The sequence below is a fragment of the Balaenoptera acutorostrata genome, chromosome 1, assembly GCF_949987535.1.
Source record: "Balaenoptera acutorostrata chromosome 1, mBalAcu1.1, whole genome shotgun sequence".
NCBI lineage: Eukaryota > Metazoa > Chordata > Mammalia > Artiodactyla > Balaenopteridae > Balaenoptera > Balaenoptera acutorostrata.
The window spans coordinates 89,320,194-89,339,243 of record NC_080064.1 but is presented as its reverse complement, the minus strand read 5'-3'; the positions used below and the strand labels follow the sequence as shown (position 1 = coordinate 89,339,243).

Here is a 19,050-nt window from a genome sequence, read left to right as displayed (position 1 = left end):
CTTAAATATACTACGGAAGTGTTTCAGGGTAAATTTTAAAAATCTTCTACATTATCATGTTTTATGGCTCCATAAAATTCCATTGTCAAGATGTATCAAATTTTATATATTTTGCCCTAAGTCAGGCTGTTTGCTGTCTTTCATCACTATAAACAGTTCCCACAAACATCCTTCTATAAACACATGGTTTTTGAACGCTGTCCTATTATTATTGCCTTAAGATAAATGCATAGAAGTGGAATTGCTAGGTTAAAGTCTCCTGCTACATGTTATCAAACCGACCTCCAAAAAGGCTACACCATTTTAAACTCCAACTAGCAATGTTTAAGAGCTTTTTAATCCCCAAACCCTTGCTAATACTGCATACATTTCTTTAATCTCATACAAGTTGATAGGCATAAATAGCATCTGTGTTTCTTTCATTCCTAGAGAAGTAGCATATTTTTTTATATTTACCAACCATAAGGGCCCCCATTTTGTTTTATTTGTGTACATGGAGTTTTCACATTGATTTTTTTTTTAAATGTTGCATACATTATCAAATTTTATTCTTACAATGATTCTGAGAAGTAGGTGGGAAAGGAATTTTTTTTTTTAATTAGGGAGGAGTTTTACTATTTTTATTTATTTATTTTATTTTTGGCTGTGTTGGGTCTTCGTTTCTGTGCGAGGGCTTTCTCTAGTTGTGGCAAGTGGGGGCCACTCTTCATCGCGGTGCACGGGGCTCTCACTACCGCGGCCTCTCTTGTTGCGGAGCACAGGCTCCAGACGCGCAGGCTCAGTAGTTGTGACTCACGGGCCTAGTTGCTCCGCGGCATGTGGGATCTTCCCAGACTAAGGCTTGAACCCGCGTCCCCTGCATTAGCAGGCAGATTGTCAACCACTGCACCACCAGGGAAGCCCTGATTTTTTTTTTATAAATTTATTTATTTTATTTATTTATTTTTGGGTGCATTGGGTCTTTGTTGCTGTGCACGGGCTTTCTCTAGTTGAGGCAAGCAGGGGCCACTCTTCGTTGCAGTGCGCGGGCTTCTCATTGCAGTAGCTTCTCTTGTAGAGCACAGGCTCTAGGCGTGAGGGCTCAGTAGTTGTGGCACGCAGGCTAAGTAGCGTGGCTCGCGGGCTCTAGAGCACAGGCTCAGTAGTTGTGGCGCACGGGCTTACTTGCTCCGCGGCATGTGGGATCTTCCCAGACCAGGGCTCGAACCTGTGTGCCCTGCATTGGCAGGCGGATTCTTAACCACTGTGCCACCAGGGAAGCCACACATTGATTTCTTAAGGGTTCTTTACATTAAAAAAAAATACTTTCATTTGAATGTGTTGTAAATATTTCCTCCCAGTTGATTAATGTGAGGAGAATAACTCAGAGAGATCAAGACTGGGGGCGGGGGGCACAGCAGTGCTCTGGTGAGAGATGACAGATTGGATTAAGGTAGGAGAAACTGCCTGGAACTCAGGACCTGGGGAAGGAGGAGGGAGGGGAAAAGATCTGGACACACAGTACAGGTCTGAAAAAAATCTGCTAAAATATAAATCATGGGGTTTTTTGTCTCAACCTGTCTCCCCTTATTTTATTTCTGTGGCTATTGTAAGAAGTTTTAGCCATTTTTAGGACTAAGAATATAAAACATATGAGTTATAAGACTCTTAGTAAATGATTAACAGACTTCAAACTCTTGACAAAAATAGTTATATACAATGTTATTCAAAACACATTTAAATTACAAAATTAAGAAACAAAAAGCCCCACACACCTATGGTCAATTAAACTTTGACAAAGGAGGCAAGAATATACAATGGGAAAGAGAGAGTCTCTTCAGCAAGTGGTGTTGGAAAAGTTGGATAGCCGCCTGTAAATCAATGAACACACCCTCTCACCACACACAAAAATAAACTCAAAATGGCTTAAAGACTTAAACATAAGACAGGACACCATAAAACTCCTAGAAGAGATCATAGGCAAAACATTCTCTGACAGAAATCATACCAATGTTTTCTTTTATCAGTCTCCCAAGGCAACAGAAATAAAAACAAAAATAAACAAGTGGGACCTAATCAAACTTACAAGCTTTTGCACAGCAAAGGAAACCATAAAAAGAAAAGACAACCTACAGAATGGGAGAAAACATTTGCAAATGATGCACCCAACACGGGCTTAATTTCCAAAATACACAGCTCATACAACTCAACAACAAAAAAACAAACAACCCAATCAAAAAATGGGCAGAAGACCTAAATAGACATTCCTCCAAAGAAGAAATACAGATGGCCAATAGGCACAGGAAAAGGTACTCAACATCACTAATTATTAGAGAAATGCAAATCAAAACTACAATGAGGTTCCACCTCACACTGGTCAGAATGACCATCATTAAAAAGTCTACAAATAACAAATGCTAGAGAGGATGTGGAGAAAAGGGAACCCTCCTACACTGCTGGTGGGAATGTAAGTTGGTGCAGCCACTGTGGAAAACAGTATGGAGGTTCCTCAGAAAACTAAAAACAGAATTACCATATGATCCAGCAATCCCACTCCTGGGCATATATCAACAAAACTATAATTCAAAAAGATACATGCACCCCTATGTTCATAGTAGCACTATTCACAATAGCCAAGACACGGAAACAACCTAGATGTCCATCAACAGATGAAGAATAAAGAAAATGTGGTACATATATACAATGGAATACTACTCAGTCATAAAAAAGAACAAAATAATGCCATTTGCAGCAACATGGATGCAACTAGAGATTATCACACTAAATGAAGTAAGTCAGAAAGAGAAAGACAAATACCATATGATATCACTTATGTGTGGAATCTAAAATGTGACACAAATGAACCTATCTATGAAACAGAAACAGACTCACGGACATAGAGAACAGACTGGTGGTTGCCAAGTGGGAGGGGGTTGGGGGAGGGATGGAATGGGAGGTTGGGGTTAGCAGATGCAAACTTTTATATATAGAATGGATAAACAACGAGCTCCTACTGTATAGCACAGGAAACTATATTCAATATCCTATGATAGGGCTTCCCTGGTGGCACAGCGGTTGAGAATCTGCTTGCCAATGCAAGGGACACGGGTTCGAGCCCTGGTCTGGGAGGATCCCACATGCCACGGAGCAACTAGGCCCGTGAGCCACAACTGCTGAGCCTGCGCGTCTGGAGCCTGTGCTCCACAACAAGAGAGGCCCGCGCACCGTGATGAAGAGTGGCCCCCGCTTGCCGCAACTAGAGAAAGCCCTCGCACAGAAACGAAGACCCAACACAGCCAAAAATAAATATAAATAAATAAAAATTTTAAAAAAAATAGACCTATGATTTTAAAAAAAAAGTCCTATGATAAACCATTAACAGAAAAGAATATTAAAAAAAGAATATATATATATATATATATATATATATATATATATATATATATATATATAACTGAATCACTTTGCTGTACAGCAGAAATTAACACAACATTGTAAATCAACTATACTTCAATAAAAAATATTTTTTAAAAAAAGAAAAAAAACTATATAGAAGAGGACTTTGGTCTCCTGGAATCCTGAATAAGACATGCAGACAGGAATATAACCAACCCCTGTATTTATCAGGGCACTTATAACATATACTAGGTCACAAGCACCTGTGTGGGGAAAAGTATATTAGAAAATAGAGTTCCATTTGTCATGAGGCATAAATCAATCCCAAGAACTGGTGGACCTAGGGCAGTTTGAAGATGTTTCTCATCAGGTACTATTACACCGCATTCTTTATACCAAATTCATTCCTCATGATGACTAACGATAAACAAAGTCACAAACGATAAATGCCGAGAATCTAATCCAGGCCTCCGTGTGCTCTTGGGCTCCAGCCCCTTTCCCCAGAGTCCCAGTGCAGCCCCCCTCTTGCTCTCAGCTACTCTGGAAGCAGCAGATCCCCTGAAACAAAGCCACACGATTGCCGGCAATGGTGAAGATGCCTAGTTCAGGGAAGACCCTGATATCTTGGCTACCCCAAGAACAGGGGTCTGTTCTCAGACCCCCTGTCGCCCTCTGGAGGATCTGAGCATCAGTGCGTTTTCTTTTGGATACAAGCCTGCCCTACATAAAGACAGGAAAATAAGAGCCAACTAAAACACATAAGGAAGGAACATTTTTAAAGATATTGTTATTTATAGGTGATGGTCTAGCTAAAGAACAAATAATAGCATAAAATATGAAGATGTATTTTATTCCACCAGTTGTTCTCTATATGCAGACAAGATGAAAACCAAAATCAAATAAATTAAGTTGTGCCCATAGATTTCAGTTGGATAAATTACTGACCAACACATTAATAAAATGATAATGGAGAAAACTACTAGGGAGGCCATTGTGTATGCCATTAAGAAAAGATCTTTGAGATGAAATATAGCACACTATGGAATAAAGACGGAAGAGTTATAACAGAAAAATGACATAAAAGGAGAGTTTGAAATAGAAACAAGTAAAAATAGAAGTCTAAGGCCTGAAAGAAAAAGACAAAAATGGAATTTTTAGCAGATTTAAATGATTTGGCAAGGAAAAATGACTAGGTCATCTCTAAAATTCTTTTCATCTCTCAGATGTTAAACCTATGAGATGTAAAAGTTGGGGAAAGGCAAAGAGGTCATCTTCATAAGTTGTTTCTGATCAATAAAAAGTTTGGATTTATCAGAGCCCCCCAAATTCGTCTTCTCTTCCTTCTCCCTGCCACTGGTTCAGACCTCTGTCACCTGGACCGCTGCCTCATGACCAACTCCCTGGCCTTCCACCCCTGGCCACACACAGACACCAGCACCCCTTCCACAGCACAGCCAGGGTGAGCTCCTCAAAGGGTGAATCTGCGTACTGTCACTCCCCTTACTGATAGCCTCTGGTGGATCCCAGCGGCTTTCAGATTGGACCTGGGATGCCTTAGTGGGCCTAAGAGTGGAAAGAAAGGTGCTTAAAAGTAGGGCCTTAGAGATTTAATTTGTACTTCATAGATTTTTTTTTAAGATGTACCCTGCTCATGGGCAAAGGATTTTATAAATCATGGTAACTCAATGATGTAATTAAAACACCACACTCTTATTTACCTGATTGTCAATTAATGTGAACATGGCTAAACCTCAGCAGCACCTGTATCTCATTAATATCTCTAACTCAAGAGTACATACTGAGTGGTGTGCTAATACTGGACTATCACCCTAGAGGAGGAAAAGAATTAAAACAATTGCAATTCCAGGAGAAATTTATTAGGACACGTTGGCTAAGGTTATGTCCAAAATGACTGTATGCAATGTACTAGAGCCACAAAGAGGACCCAGTGGAGAGGCAGCATAGTACAGTGAGAGGCCTCAGGGTCAGAGGCCAACTCCGGAGCCAGAGTGCCTGGGTTCAAATGACAACTCCACTCTGTACTTTGTGATCTTGGGCACGCAGCTTAACTTCCTCTACCCCAGTTATGTCATCTGTGAAATGGACCTAGTAAAGGTGCCTATTTCATACAGCTCTTCTAAGTCCTAAAATTAATCCATGTAATAAAGTGCTTAGGACAGTGCCGGGCACATAGTAGGTGCTATTTAGGTTGTTGTTGTTGCCCTGTAAGCGCCTCATTTAACTCCTTATACATCTGGCACTTTAAATAAAGTGCATTAGGTTCCATTTAAAGCCATTTTTTAATAACCCCAATACAGAATGGATCCTAAGGCCACTCAATGTCAAAATGAGCACTTATTGCTGGTACTATTTTATATTTGAGCACATGCTACCCTTGGATAGCTTGGATTATTACCAGTTTCATGTCTGTATTCTTGTTTGTTTTCTGTGAAACTGTCAGTCTTCCTTCATTCAGGTAATATTTACGAAGGCCCTGTGGGCTAGGAATAGACTTATGATGAGGGCAGATAGAAGCCTCCATCCTTACAAAGCATATTGCCCAGCAAGGAAGGTGAGGTAAGGACCATGGAGGAAACGGACAGTGCAAGGCAGGGGCATGAAGCAGGGAGCCCACTCCAGACCCACAGGATGGGCTGTGTACATTTCATAGTTCCTAGTCCAGCACTGAAGACCAGGTTAAATAAAGGAAAAGCCTCTATTTTTAAAAGATTTCTCACAACTCTAAGTGCGTGAAAAGAATTCATTAAAGCCACAACCTACTCCATTACTATGGCCTGAATCATTCTGGTTCATACTTTTGATTATTTTCCTTTTACCCACCCCATAAGCACTGAAAAACTATACATTCAAGCTCCCCAAATCAGGTAACTATGGAGCTTCCCAAGCTTCCTAATAACCAATCACAGGAAAATTCCTGTAGGCTTAGAAACCAAAAAATAATTTGCTATCTCTGCTTTTAATTTGACTTTAAAAAAAAAAACTACCTCTAGAAGAACACTGGCTTTTTGCACTTTCTCTGTATATAAACTAAATAAATCCAGAATTTCCATGGGCTTCTGTCCTGAACATTGGTATAGAACTTAAAACATTAAAACCCTTGCAGCATTCTTGACGTATTTTCCCAATTGGAATTCACAAGAATGATAAAGAAATCACTAACTCTGTTACACTCACTTGAGTAAACTAACTCCCCATATTCATGGAGACAGCACCAGATAAGCATGGCAATAAAAAGGCTCAGAATCAGAAGAGGTACTTGCACAAAGCATCACCTAACTATAAAGTCGTCCAAAACCCATAGATATGTCACTGTCTATAATCTTAACCACACCATCATTCTCTAGTATTTCTGAACTCTTTCATTTCTGTCCTCTAATTTCAAAAATAATAGCACTTCTGAATGAGAGCTAAGTAATTAATTTGGGGGGGTGGGAAATAGGAAGGAGGTAAAACAGCCAATATCTGAATATATGCTCATATTTAAAACTGACTTATTTTAAATTTCAATCATATTGCATTCATCACCCTTCCAGTGATAAATGTTAATCAGTCTCAAGTTCAACAAATTGGGATCTAAAAGAGTATGAGAATGAAATGTTCTAACTACCAGATGTTAATTTAATACAGATTATGATATAAACAGCATTATGTTCCTGCAAGATAAATATATTTCTCAGATAGATGGATGGGTTTCGCATGTGCCTCTTTAGAGGTCATAACTCAAAAGACTTATTTACTTGAACTCAAACCTGGGGAGGAAATGCTGACCAGAGCAACAAAGTGTTCTTGTTTAGCTACATTATCTCATTAAAATGTCAGATCCTTTTTGTTTGCTTTGAAAAGGCCAAACCATAACACAGAGACAAGAAAACGTCTACAAAGGCTCTGAACATCAACACAACCTTGGGTAATAAGATTTACGCTTGGTCAGGACAGATGACTCAAACCAGTAAACTTAGCCACTTCATCAGTGGCTGTCCTGGAGAACATACCACAGGGTTGAAAACTCAGTTCCTCCAGCAGTCCCCATCCTTCCTCTTGAAGAAAACACTCCCTATCTCCAAGCACTCCTGTTATCTTTCCTGGTGAAAAAAAAATCTGTTTGGGATGCCAATTGTTGACCTAACAGAGCTATGATGCATTCTTTCCATCCTTGAGGGCTAAGCTTGTTCAAGGCCCTTGTCCATGTCTAATGGGTCACTGCCTAATTGAATGTAAATCTACACTTGCTGCTTAAATATTTTAATAGCTTTTTTGCCCCTTTAGTGACATAAAAACATAAACTAGGTGCTTAGCTTCACCTCAGGCATATTGTGGTAGAAAGAGCTAAACTAGGAATTAGACTACCAGCTCTTAAGGTGGCCCCACTGCTTAAAAACTCTGTAACCTTGGGCAAGTAAAAAATTTTGTGCGACCCGGGTTTCTGATCCACACAAGAGAGGAAACTAGAACAAATTATTTCAAGGTTGCTTCTAGCTCCAAAAATGCCCATGATCTTAATTCTTAGTAAATCACTACCGTTTTATTTAGAGGTAGCAGGTGTAATAGAAAAAAATATGGATGTGAAATCAGATAGACCTGGACTGGATCATGTTTCTGACACCGAGATTAGAACTTCTCTAATATTCAATTTCCTTATTATAAAATAGAGATAATATTGCCTTACTCACCAGGTAGTTATGGAGATTAAATCAGATGTGTATGTCAATTGTTCAAAGTGGTTTGTTTATAATGGAGTCTCAATTAAAAAAAAAAAAAAAGTTGCCCCTGATTATGTTTTCAACTCTGGACTTACTTTAGAAATCATGAATTTAAGGTTTCAATGTACCACTTGTGGTATGTAATATCCAACTGTCCCATTAAGATTTTTCTTCTTGTTATCTATTTCCATTTTCAAAGAGAAAGTTTGCTTTTCTATTTCTTTTTTGTAAGTATTTTCCAAACCAGATTAGACTCCTTTATAATTGTACTCCTTAAATTACAGCTTTTTTCTTTTTAAGGATAATTGCTTTCTTTGCTTTTATTATTGCTTTATAGGTGTTGACTCCATGCCTAAAAATTTAGTACTGCAGCATTCAGAGAAGAGATGTGGCTATGTTATATGAGTTCAATTGGGAAACAAAGAAATGTAGAACGTTAGTCTTAAGGAGACACAAAAATCTTTCTGGAAAAAACTCACCTCTCCAAATCTCTCCAAGTTTTGTATTTTAGATAAGTTTCCACCAATAGACATATCATCCAAGCTAGAAAGAATTTTATTAATACTTCCTTCACTGGATGGTCTATTTTTCAGTTTGGATCGGAAAATGTCTCCTTGGACCCATAACGATGCCTGTTTTCTGTAAAAAGGAGAAAAAAACAAAATAATCTTTGAAATAAATGAGTATCACCTCCTCAAAAGTATATCTTATAGACAAAAAGATTAGCAGATAGACATTTGCAGATCAGACTAGAAAGATTATGAAGTCTTAAAGAAAAATAAAGTCATTTTCTGAATGCCAAAATAAATTATTTAAAGTTGTACAGATGAACCGGTTTGCAGGGCAGAAATTGAGACACAGATGTAGAGAACAACCATATGGACACCAAGGGGGGAAAGCGGCGGGGGGTGGTGGTGGTGGTGTGATGAATTGGGGGATTGGGATTGACATGTATACACTGATGTGTATAAAATGGATGACTAATAAGAACCTGCTGTATAAAAAAATAAATAAAATAAAATTCAAAAAATAAATAAATAAAGTTCTATATTAAATACAAAACCCTTCTTCCAATATATGTCTATATAGCCCTACATGGGTTGACTATTAAGGTTCTCAGTGCTTAAAACAAATTCCACAGCCATAAAGATAGTGAGCCAATTTATCTTTTAAACATGAATTTGAAATCTGTAATATAGTTCTCAAATAGCAATTTGATACATCTGTAAAAATAGCTGGAGTGAAATGGACTCAAAGATGTAGGTGAATAAACTTAAGTTAGATGGAGATAGTACCTTAAAAAAGTACCAAACACCTAATTGTATGTGGTATCATGAAAAGCCATGAACATATAACTTTACAAACCCACTCTTATAACCTAAAAATAAGGTTTAGAGCCTCAGTTAGATGATCCTTTGGGAAAAAGAAAATGTATTTGACGTTCATCTATAAGCTTTCCTTTATTCAAACAAGACATTTACAACTGTTTTCAAGGTTATAAGAAAAGAACTTAAATGTATAAGTAAAATGACAATCTGGGGCTACTATTTTTACTGATCGAGTCACCTTCATGTATTTCTTTTAAGATAAATTACCCCACAGAACAGTTTTTGTTCTGTACTATACCATACTGTACAGATTAGAATTCAACCAGAAACATTATTGTTCATCATAAGGAATACCAACATGCAATGAAATAATAGCATTATCAGGGAGATGCCACCAATAAGAACATAGATTTCTTTTGTAAAGCAGCAGGAAGACCGAGTAATACTTTCTCTCAAAGGTTCCACATATCACAGAAAATCCAGGTTAAAACATGAGGAGAAAAACAAATAATGCTCCCTGAAATGTACTGTCTCATTGAGCCCTCAGGAAAGGAATCCATCTTTCCTTTTAAACAGGAATCCGTCTTTCCTTTTAAACCATGTTTATTCTCAAATCAGAACTTTATTGTTTACAGTTAAAAATTGTTGAAAGTCTTGAAGAAGAGTTTATCCTTTAAATTACAGCAAAACTTTACATATGCAATCCCTCCAACCAAGCAAATCCATATCTAGGTATCACACTACAGAAATACACGCTTGTGTACAAGATACAAACATGCTTGTTACAATATTATTTGTAATAGCAAAACAATGGAGACACCCTAATGGACAACAGCTTATTAAATTACAGTAGATCTATTCTGTGAAATATTATGTAGTCAGTAAAAAGCCTGGGATGGACTCTCATGTGGTGACAGGGAAGAGCAGCCATGAAATAAAGCATTAGTGAATGAATAATATAAGTGACAGAGTGTGGAAAGTGTGTTCCTGTTTTTAAAAAACAAAAACAAAAGGGAAAAAGGTTACAATTCACAGTTCACAGTTATTTAGAAGATTATATGCCAAAATATTAATGAGTTACCCCGAAGAACAGTGACAAAGGAAAATTTTGCTTTCTACTACATAATGTCTACACTTTTTTACTTTTTTAAAAACAATGTGCTTTGTTTGCTTTTGTAAAAAATAAATGATCTGAAAATAAATAAATAAAAATATAGCTCAAAGCAGAACAAAGAGTAATTTTGAAAAGGAACCTTTAAAGTTGCTATCATAAAAGATAGCAGGCAGCACATGACTACACTGTGTTAACAAGAGCACCTTTAGAAGTCAGAAGAAGTGCCCAAATGTTAACAGCATAGGGTAGAACTGAATGGTTGAGGGGCTTTCTTTATTTTAAATATAATATCCTACCCTACTTTCAAATAAGAAATTTTGTTTTTCTTTTACTTTGTTCTCATTTTTCAATATTTTCCAAATAAAGCAAAAGAGGAAAAGAAATACCTTTAGATATAATTTCTGAGACAGCCTGTATGGATACAGACATATAGATGGAGATGTAGAGATAGATATGATACATATATAGATAGCCACTATAGATATAAAATGCTGTCCACATACAAGACTGACTTTTCATTCCTAACATTGTTCTAAAATTGAAACTACATTAAAGAATGTTTCTAAATACATTAAATTTTAAAATAAAAATTTGGTAGATTTTTAAATATATGAATAAAATTAAAATTCCAGAAATCCACACACACCAATTCACTAAGGAGTGTGGCAGTATCTACATTCTATCATGGCAGATTTTTTTTTGCTTCTTGGAAGCAAACTACTGAGGAGTGTTTCCTGAGATTAGGATACATAAGTTGATGAGGTAATTTTTCTATACCAGTTGTAAAAATATGTATTCAGGGCTTCCCTGGTGGCGCAGTGGTTGAGAATCTGCCTGCCAATACAGGGGACATAGGTTCGAGCCCTGGTCTGGGAAGAATCCACATGCCGCGGAGCAACTAGGCCCGTGAGCCACAATTACTGAGCCTGCGCGTCTGGAGCCTGTGCTCCGCAACAAGAGAGGCCGCGATAGTGAGAGGCCCGCGCACCGCGATGAAGAGTGGCCCCCGCTTGCCACAACTAGAGAAAGCCCTCGCACAGAAACGAAGACCCAACACAGCCAAAAATAAATAAGTAAATAAATAAATAAATAAATAAATAAAAAATATGTATTCAAAATGAACTCTTCTTAACTTTTTCTCCCTTTGTGGAAATCTTCATAAAACCATGGAATAGCCTTCCTGATACTTTGTATCTTCAAAAATTCTTGCTTTAATTTTTTGCTCCTCCAAACTTTTTTCACTTACTGTTACATCTAGCATAACCTTTTATATGATGCTTGAATCTATATCCTTCCAGTAGTAGTAAACAAAAGCACAGTCCTTGGCACAGTATAGATACTTCAAAAAATAACTGTTAAATTTATAAATAATAGAGGTCTTGGACCTCTGGTCAAAACTCCCCAGTAATAAAGAACTACTTCTTCACAGGGAAAGAAAACTCAGCCCTGTCACAGATAATGAAAAAATCAGCTACATGAAACACACAGAAAGGACAGGGATAAACAGATAAGACAGAATTCCTGTCCCTCAAGAAATTCCCAGGTTAGTATGAGAAAAGTAAACAACTGAAATCCAATATTAAAGCTCTATGACCAAGATTTGCTTAGGAGCCTAGGAGAAGGGGCCCTTAACTCAAACTGAAAGAATCAGACTGAAGTTGTCTGAGAATCCAGACATTATCTAGAAAGATGAGCAGGGCTTAGCCAGCAAGAGTATTCCCCAACAGAAAAAACAATGTGGGCTTGAAGAAACAGTGATATCAAAGAACACAGCATGTATGGAAAACTGTTGCTTGGCTTGGCTGAAGCCCTTCTGCTTCATAGGAGAGGAGACGGGAAGCAGCTCCTGGCAGGCTCTGCACACCACGCTAAGGGGCTTACCTTCGATCTCAGAACTGAAGGAAAGACCCTGTAAGGATCTTTAGGTATAAAAAACATGAAGAGGGAACAGAAGCTGAGAAGCTGGAGGCCCAAGAGGATAAATTGAAAAAAATTCTAATTCCAAAATGTTATAAACTTGCTGCCAACCTAAAGATGAAGGTGACAACATGACACCTTTCACTTGCTCAGTTTAAAAGACTCAATCTATCCCATCACTGGAAAGACTTGATTTAAACCTGAATATACAGATGATAAGTTGTCAAAGTTGATTTGTGTGTTGCTAAGCGATGCTGTACTCAAGTGCTCCTTAAGAAAAAGCAGCACTTCATGCAAATACCTTTTTTTAATGACAGTGGAAACCACGCTAGCTTTTATTGTGGTGTCTATTACTCCTTAAAAGCCTCATCTCAAACAGAAGAAGTAAAACATGTATTTTTAAGTATTCAGCATTTAAAAATCAAATCCTGTGAAGCTAACACACCAACTCAAAGTAAATCCTCCAGTAAAGTAGTGCATTTTCTAAGAGAGTGTGACATAACTGACCCTTTACCAAAAAAGAACAAGTGCTTTGAAGTAACTTTGAACAGAGTCTTGTTGAGAAAAGTAGCCAGTGCTAGGGTCATTATTTTTGGCCATGTCCTGGCCCTAAGTTAGTCAGGTTTGGGCTAGCCAAGCCTGGGACATAAGAAAAAAACTAATTAACCTGGCCTCATTACAAGCCAAGTCATAGCTAATTCTGATATAAAACCTTCATGAGTCTTTAAAAAAAAAAAAAACTGCTTTTAAAATTCCTCTAAAGAAAGTCAGGTCAGTTGCATTGTTACAGATATTCCTGGTTTTGAATTCAGAACACAGTGGCAGCTACAGTGCAGCTTCTTCTGTTTGTGGCTGACCTCTTCTCTCTCACTTTCCTGACTGTAACCGAATCCCATCTCCACACCATCCTAACTCTTCCTCTTCATCACTTCTTCCATCCTCGACACATATTTTTCTCGTATGACCTAATCCTGACCCCAGTGTCCATCCAAAGCCACCATTTGGTCATTTCATATAGAAACCCAACCAACTTTCTACCTCGACCTAGGTCTCCTCTAGCTGTGACTTGAGCCCCAATCTGCCCTGTGTGCCTCCTTCCACTGCCCCAGGGCTCTTACGGAAACAGAGTAGTTCCTGGTTCAAAGAATTGGACTAATGAAATGGTCTAACCTGATATCAAAGGAAGACAGACTAGACAGCAGTACCCAAGATTCAGGGGGTGGGAAGGAGACAGGTATTCAAGGAGTTCTACTCTCACTTTGAAGAGTAAGAGTGGAAGATTTAATAGGAAGATGCTTAGAAAGAATTTATGAGGGTGTAGGGAAAAGTTCTTGATCCTGAAATACACAAGGAGAGAAAAAAATGACTTAGGGAATTCCCAAAAAGATTCAATTAGTTAATTCTCATTTAGGGATAGAACCCCACAATTAGGAGCTAGATCACTGGTATCATACCAAAGTACAAACTTTATAAGTAAACCTAATGCTTTATGGCTTACATTTTGTTTTTCCAACTCTAACCCTTTTACACAGGAAACATAGAACTAGCATTATTCAGTCAACAAATAAAACATATTTTAATAAGAAAAAAAAGGAAACAAAACAAAAATCATTCAATCTTCTATCTTCAGTAACTGATATGAGTATTTCAAGATAAATTTCTGATGCCATCGTTGCCAAAATTTCTTACATATACCTTATCCTTTTTACTTAGACCCATATTAGAATTTTATTTTTGCTTAGTTAGTAGATTCAATGCCAACTGAGAGTCAATAAATGGATCAAGTGATGCAACAGTAAATACTGAAAAGCAATATAACTGAGTGTTACTGCAAAAATATGACTGTCAAATAAACAGTGCAAACTCAAACCTATGCAATGTGCTTGTTAGCTTAATAAACAAATCACAATATTGTCTATTATTATTTTAAATTCTTTTGTTCACAATATTTCAAATTTTAAGTACTGTATTTTAGGAAAGACAAGTTCTTAAATCTTAAAAAAAGATTATTTAAAAAATTTAATCCATATTTCTTGACCTAGCCCACGTATCTTAAAAAAATACTATAAATAAATTATAATTTAAAACTCAAGCGGTTATTGTTAGACATTTTTAAGCACTTTTCCATTTTCTTGAACAGGTCTTCTTCATCTTATTTTTAGTAATTTCCTGAAATAAAAACCAATGGTTGAACTATTAATTTCTATCTTTGTTCAATCCAATTGTGAAACTAACCAAATGCCATAAGCACCAAACTAAATGTTGTATAAGCTGATATCTACAAGTAAAAATGAGCCACAGACTCTTGTTACACAATGTGGTTGGTGGTCCAGCAGCATAGTTATCACCTGGGAGCTTGCTGGAAAGTGCATTTCACAAAATCCCCAAATGGATGTGACACACTTTAATATCTGAGAAGTACTGCAGATAACCAAAGGCTTATAACTACATTACAATGCTGAAAAATATCCAACTTACTGGAAGTTGATGAAAATATCTATGATAATAAAGCAGAATGGGGCAATTTCTGATTTATGGATTTAGGAACAAAAGAGTTCAGCCACAACATTGTTTTCTTAAAGATAACTTCATTCAAAGTGGAAGCTCTACTTTGCAAATACAGAACTCCCTGCAGAATCCAGACTTAAGCTCTGAGTTCTTACTGCCTCAGGAGGATTTTAAAAAATAAAAACAATAACAACATCATATCAGTTCCCATAAGTAAAGGATCTCTGTGAGCTGAAAGTCCCCATGGGAACTGCATACCTGTCCCTCAAGGATCCTTTTCTAATGAATGAAAGCTTCAGTGGATCATGATCCAGAGGTCAGCATAGTATCACACAGTGAATATTCAATAAAATAAATCATAAAAGCAGCCTGATCCCATCTATATACTATATATATTCTACAGGCTCTCTCTGAGAAGGATGAGTCTAGACTTGGTTCAGTAATAAAAGAGGCATGTTTGTGCAGCATTTTAAGAACTTTGAGGATATTTGGCAGAAGACATATTTTGGGTGCAGAATGGTGTTTTTAGCTTAAGAATATGAACTTTAAGTAGAATAAAAACACCTGATGGTTGTTTTGCAAACAGCTTTATTTATATCCTAGAAAAAAATTTAAATATAAAATTTCAGTCCGTAACAAAAGGGATGTCTTGATCTGCCAATACATAAATTCATCAGCTCACAAGGATGTTAATAAACATCTCTCTTACTGCTGGTGACATTAAGAGGAAGATTTCTTCAAGGCATAGAAACCAACACCTGGGTACATTTTGGTGTTCAAGGACTAGCACGATGTGACAAACCAGCTTTCCTAAAGTCACAGATTTAGAATGAACATTATCTAAAAAGCACTGACTGGATTTTTCACTTCTGAAAGAATACAATCCCTCTAACTTGTTCAGTCATTTTCGACAGATGAAAACCTATTAGAAAACTTTTGAATCCTCTTTCTTTCCTAATGAACCTGTTACTTATTCATGCTTCTACGTCATCACTGACATCACGCTCTTCATTTCTCATATCATTAGTCAGTCTTCAAAGCCTGAGATGTATTTCCTTGAAATGCTCTGGTGCCCATCTCTAATTCTTCGGTCTAACTTCCAGCCCCTTTGACAAGTCCCCGTCCCCTAGATTTTAGTAGTAGTCTCCTTTTTAGCCTCTCTGACTCCAATCTCCCTCCATTCGATTCATCTTATACATTGTTGCAGCCCAATCTTCCTGAAATAACATGTCAATCATGCAACTCTACTACATCAAATACTCCAAAGTAGAAATATGATGAATAAGAGAAGTCTGGGGCTTCCCTGGTGGCGCAGTGGTTGAGAGTCTGCCTGCCAATGCAGGGGACACGGGTTCGAGCCCTGGTCTGGGAAGATCCCACATGCCGCGGAGCGACTAAGCCCGTGCGCCACAACTACTGAGCATGCGCGTCTGGAGCCTGTGCCCCGCAACGGGAGGGGCCGCGATAGTGAGAGGCCCGCGCACCGCGATGAAGAGCGGTCCCTGCACCGCGATGAAGAGTGGCCCCCACTTGCCGTAACTAGAGAAAGCCCTCGCAAGAACTGAAGACCCAACACAGCCAAAAATAAAGAAATAAATAAATAAAGTAGCTATAAAAATTAAAAAAAAAAAAAAAAAAAATTTAAAAAAAAAAAAAAAAAAGAGAAGTCTGGAATATACATGTTCAAATTAGGATCTGTGTATCTTACTGTACATATTTACTGACTATCTACACAAATGTATACAATGTACACAGCTGTATTAGTTTCTTCTCTGAACAAAGCTGCTATCACAAATTACCACAAGCTTAGTGGCTTAGAAGAACACGTATTTACTTTCATACAGTTGTGGAGGTCAGGAGTCCATCATCAGCTTCACTGAGCTAAAGTCAAATTGTTGGCAGGGTTGGTTCGTTCTGGAGACCATGAAGGGAGAATCTGTTTCTTTGCCTTTTTCAGCCACCAGTGGCTGCCCATACTCCTTGGTGTATGGTCCCGTCCTCCAGCTTCAATCCAATCTCTGTTTCTATCATCACATCACCTTCTTGTCTATTTGACTCCTCCTGTGTCCCTGTGATTATACTGAACCCACCAGAATAATCCAGAATAATCTCTTCACTCCGAGATCCTTTACTTGATCATATTTGCAAACTCCCCATTTATAAGATCAAGTGGGATTTATTCCAGAGATGTAAGCCTCATTCAATATTTTTTAAAAATCAGTGTAATCCACCATATTAACAGGCTAAAGAAGAAAACCACATGATCATATCAATCAATGCAGGAAAAGCATTTGACAAAATTCAACACCTGCTCATAATAAGAACTCTCAGCAATACAGAAATAGAGGGGAACTTCCTCAACTTGATAAACCTACAATTAATATTTCATGGTGAATGCCTGCATATTTTCCCCCACCAAGACTGGGAACAAGGGAAGGATGTCTATTTTCACCACAATTATTCCAGTTCTAGCTGGTGCACCAAGGGAAAAAAAGGAAGTAAAAGACATAGAGATTGGAAAGGAAACAAAATTCTCCCTATTTGTAGATGACATGATTGTCTCTGCAGCAATCCCCAGGAATTCACACACATTTCTCTCTCTCTCTCTCTCTTAAATTTCAGGATACAAAATAAGTATAGATAGAAAGTCAATTGTATTTCTATGTATGAGCAATTAATACATGGATATTGAAATTTAAAAAACAGTATCATTTATAATCACTCAAAAAAATTGGAGTACTTAGGTGTAAATCTAACAAAACAGGACTTATATGATGAAAGCTAAACAATGATGATGAAAGAAATCAAAGAAGATATAAATAAATGAAAAGACATATTGTGTTCATGGATTAGAAGACTCAACAACAGTAAAGATGTCAATTCTCCCAAAACTGATATAGCGATTTAACACATTTGCATCAAAATTGCAGCATGATTTTTTTGTAGATGTGGACAAGATTATTCTAAAATTTATATGGAAAAGAAAAGAAACTGGCATTGCTAAGACAATTTTGTTAAAGAATGAAAAATGGGAGAAGTCATTCCTCTGTTAAGGCTCTCTATGTAAGTACAGTATCAAGAGAGTACAGCATTGGAGGAAGAATAGACACATACATCAACAGAACAGAATAAAGAACAAAGAAATATGCCCATCTAATTGTTGACAGAGATGTAAAAGTAATTCAATGGAGAAAAAATAACCTTTTCAACAAATGGTGCCAGAGCAACTGGACATCTATAAGCAAAAAAAAAAAAAATGAACCTTGACCTAAGTCTCACATCTTACACAAAAGTAACTCAAAAGGAGTCACAAACTCATGGGGATCTATGGCTAAGCAAAGAGATCTTAGATTTGATACTAAAAGTGTGATCTAAAAAAGGAAAAAACTGATAAATTGGACTTCATCAAAATTTAAAACTTTTGCTCTGTGAAAGATTCTATTAAGAGGATGAAAGACAAGTTACAGACTGAGAGAAAATATCTGCAAACCATTTATCAGACAAAGGACTAGTACCTAGAACATTAAAGAACTCTCAAAACTCAATAATAAGAAAACAAATCACTCAAAGAATAAACAAAAGACTTGAACAGATGCTTCACCAAAAAGTTATAGGGATGGCAAATAAGTACATGAAAAGTTGTTCATTGTTACTTACAATTACAATTTCAATGCAAACCAAACCCACAAAGATATATCATTACACACCTATCAGAATGGCTAAAAAAAAATGCTGGCAAATATGAAGAGAAACTCTATCACTCAAACACTGCTGGTGAAAATGTAAAATGGTACAGCCACTCTGGAAAACAGTTTGACAGTTTCTTATAAAACTAAACACGTACCATACAATCCAGCAATTGCACTTTTGGGCACTTAACCCAGAGAAATGAAAACTTATGTTTGAACAAACCTGTACATGAACATTTATAGCATCTTTATTCATAATAGCTGAAAACTGGAAACAGTTCAGCTGTCCTTCAACAGGTGAACGGTTAACAAACAGCAGAACATTCATACCTTGGAATGCTACTCAGCCACAAAAAGCAACAATTATTGCTACATGCAACACCCTGGAGGAATCTCCA

At 37.2% G+C, this 19,050-nt stretch overlaps 1 protein-coding gene across 3 annotated transcripts in view; it reads right to left on the bottom strand.

The window, feature by feature from the left end:
• Positions 1–19,050, bottom strand: part of CDC14A (cell division cycle 14A) — a 179,173-nt gene that overhangs the window by 28,676 nt on the left and 131,447 nt on the right. For all 3 annotated transcript variants that reach the window (XM_028163371.2, XM_028163370.2, XM_057530740.1), the window contains one exon: positions 8,576–8,735. In XM_028163371.2, coding sequence (XP_028019172.1) covers positions 8,576–8,735 — 160 coding nt within the window. The remainder of the gene's footprint in view (positions 1–8,575; positions 8,736–19,050) is intronic.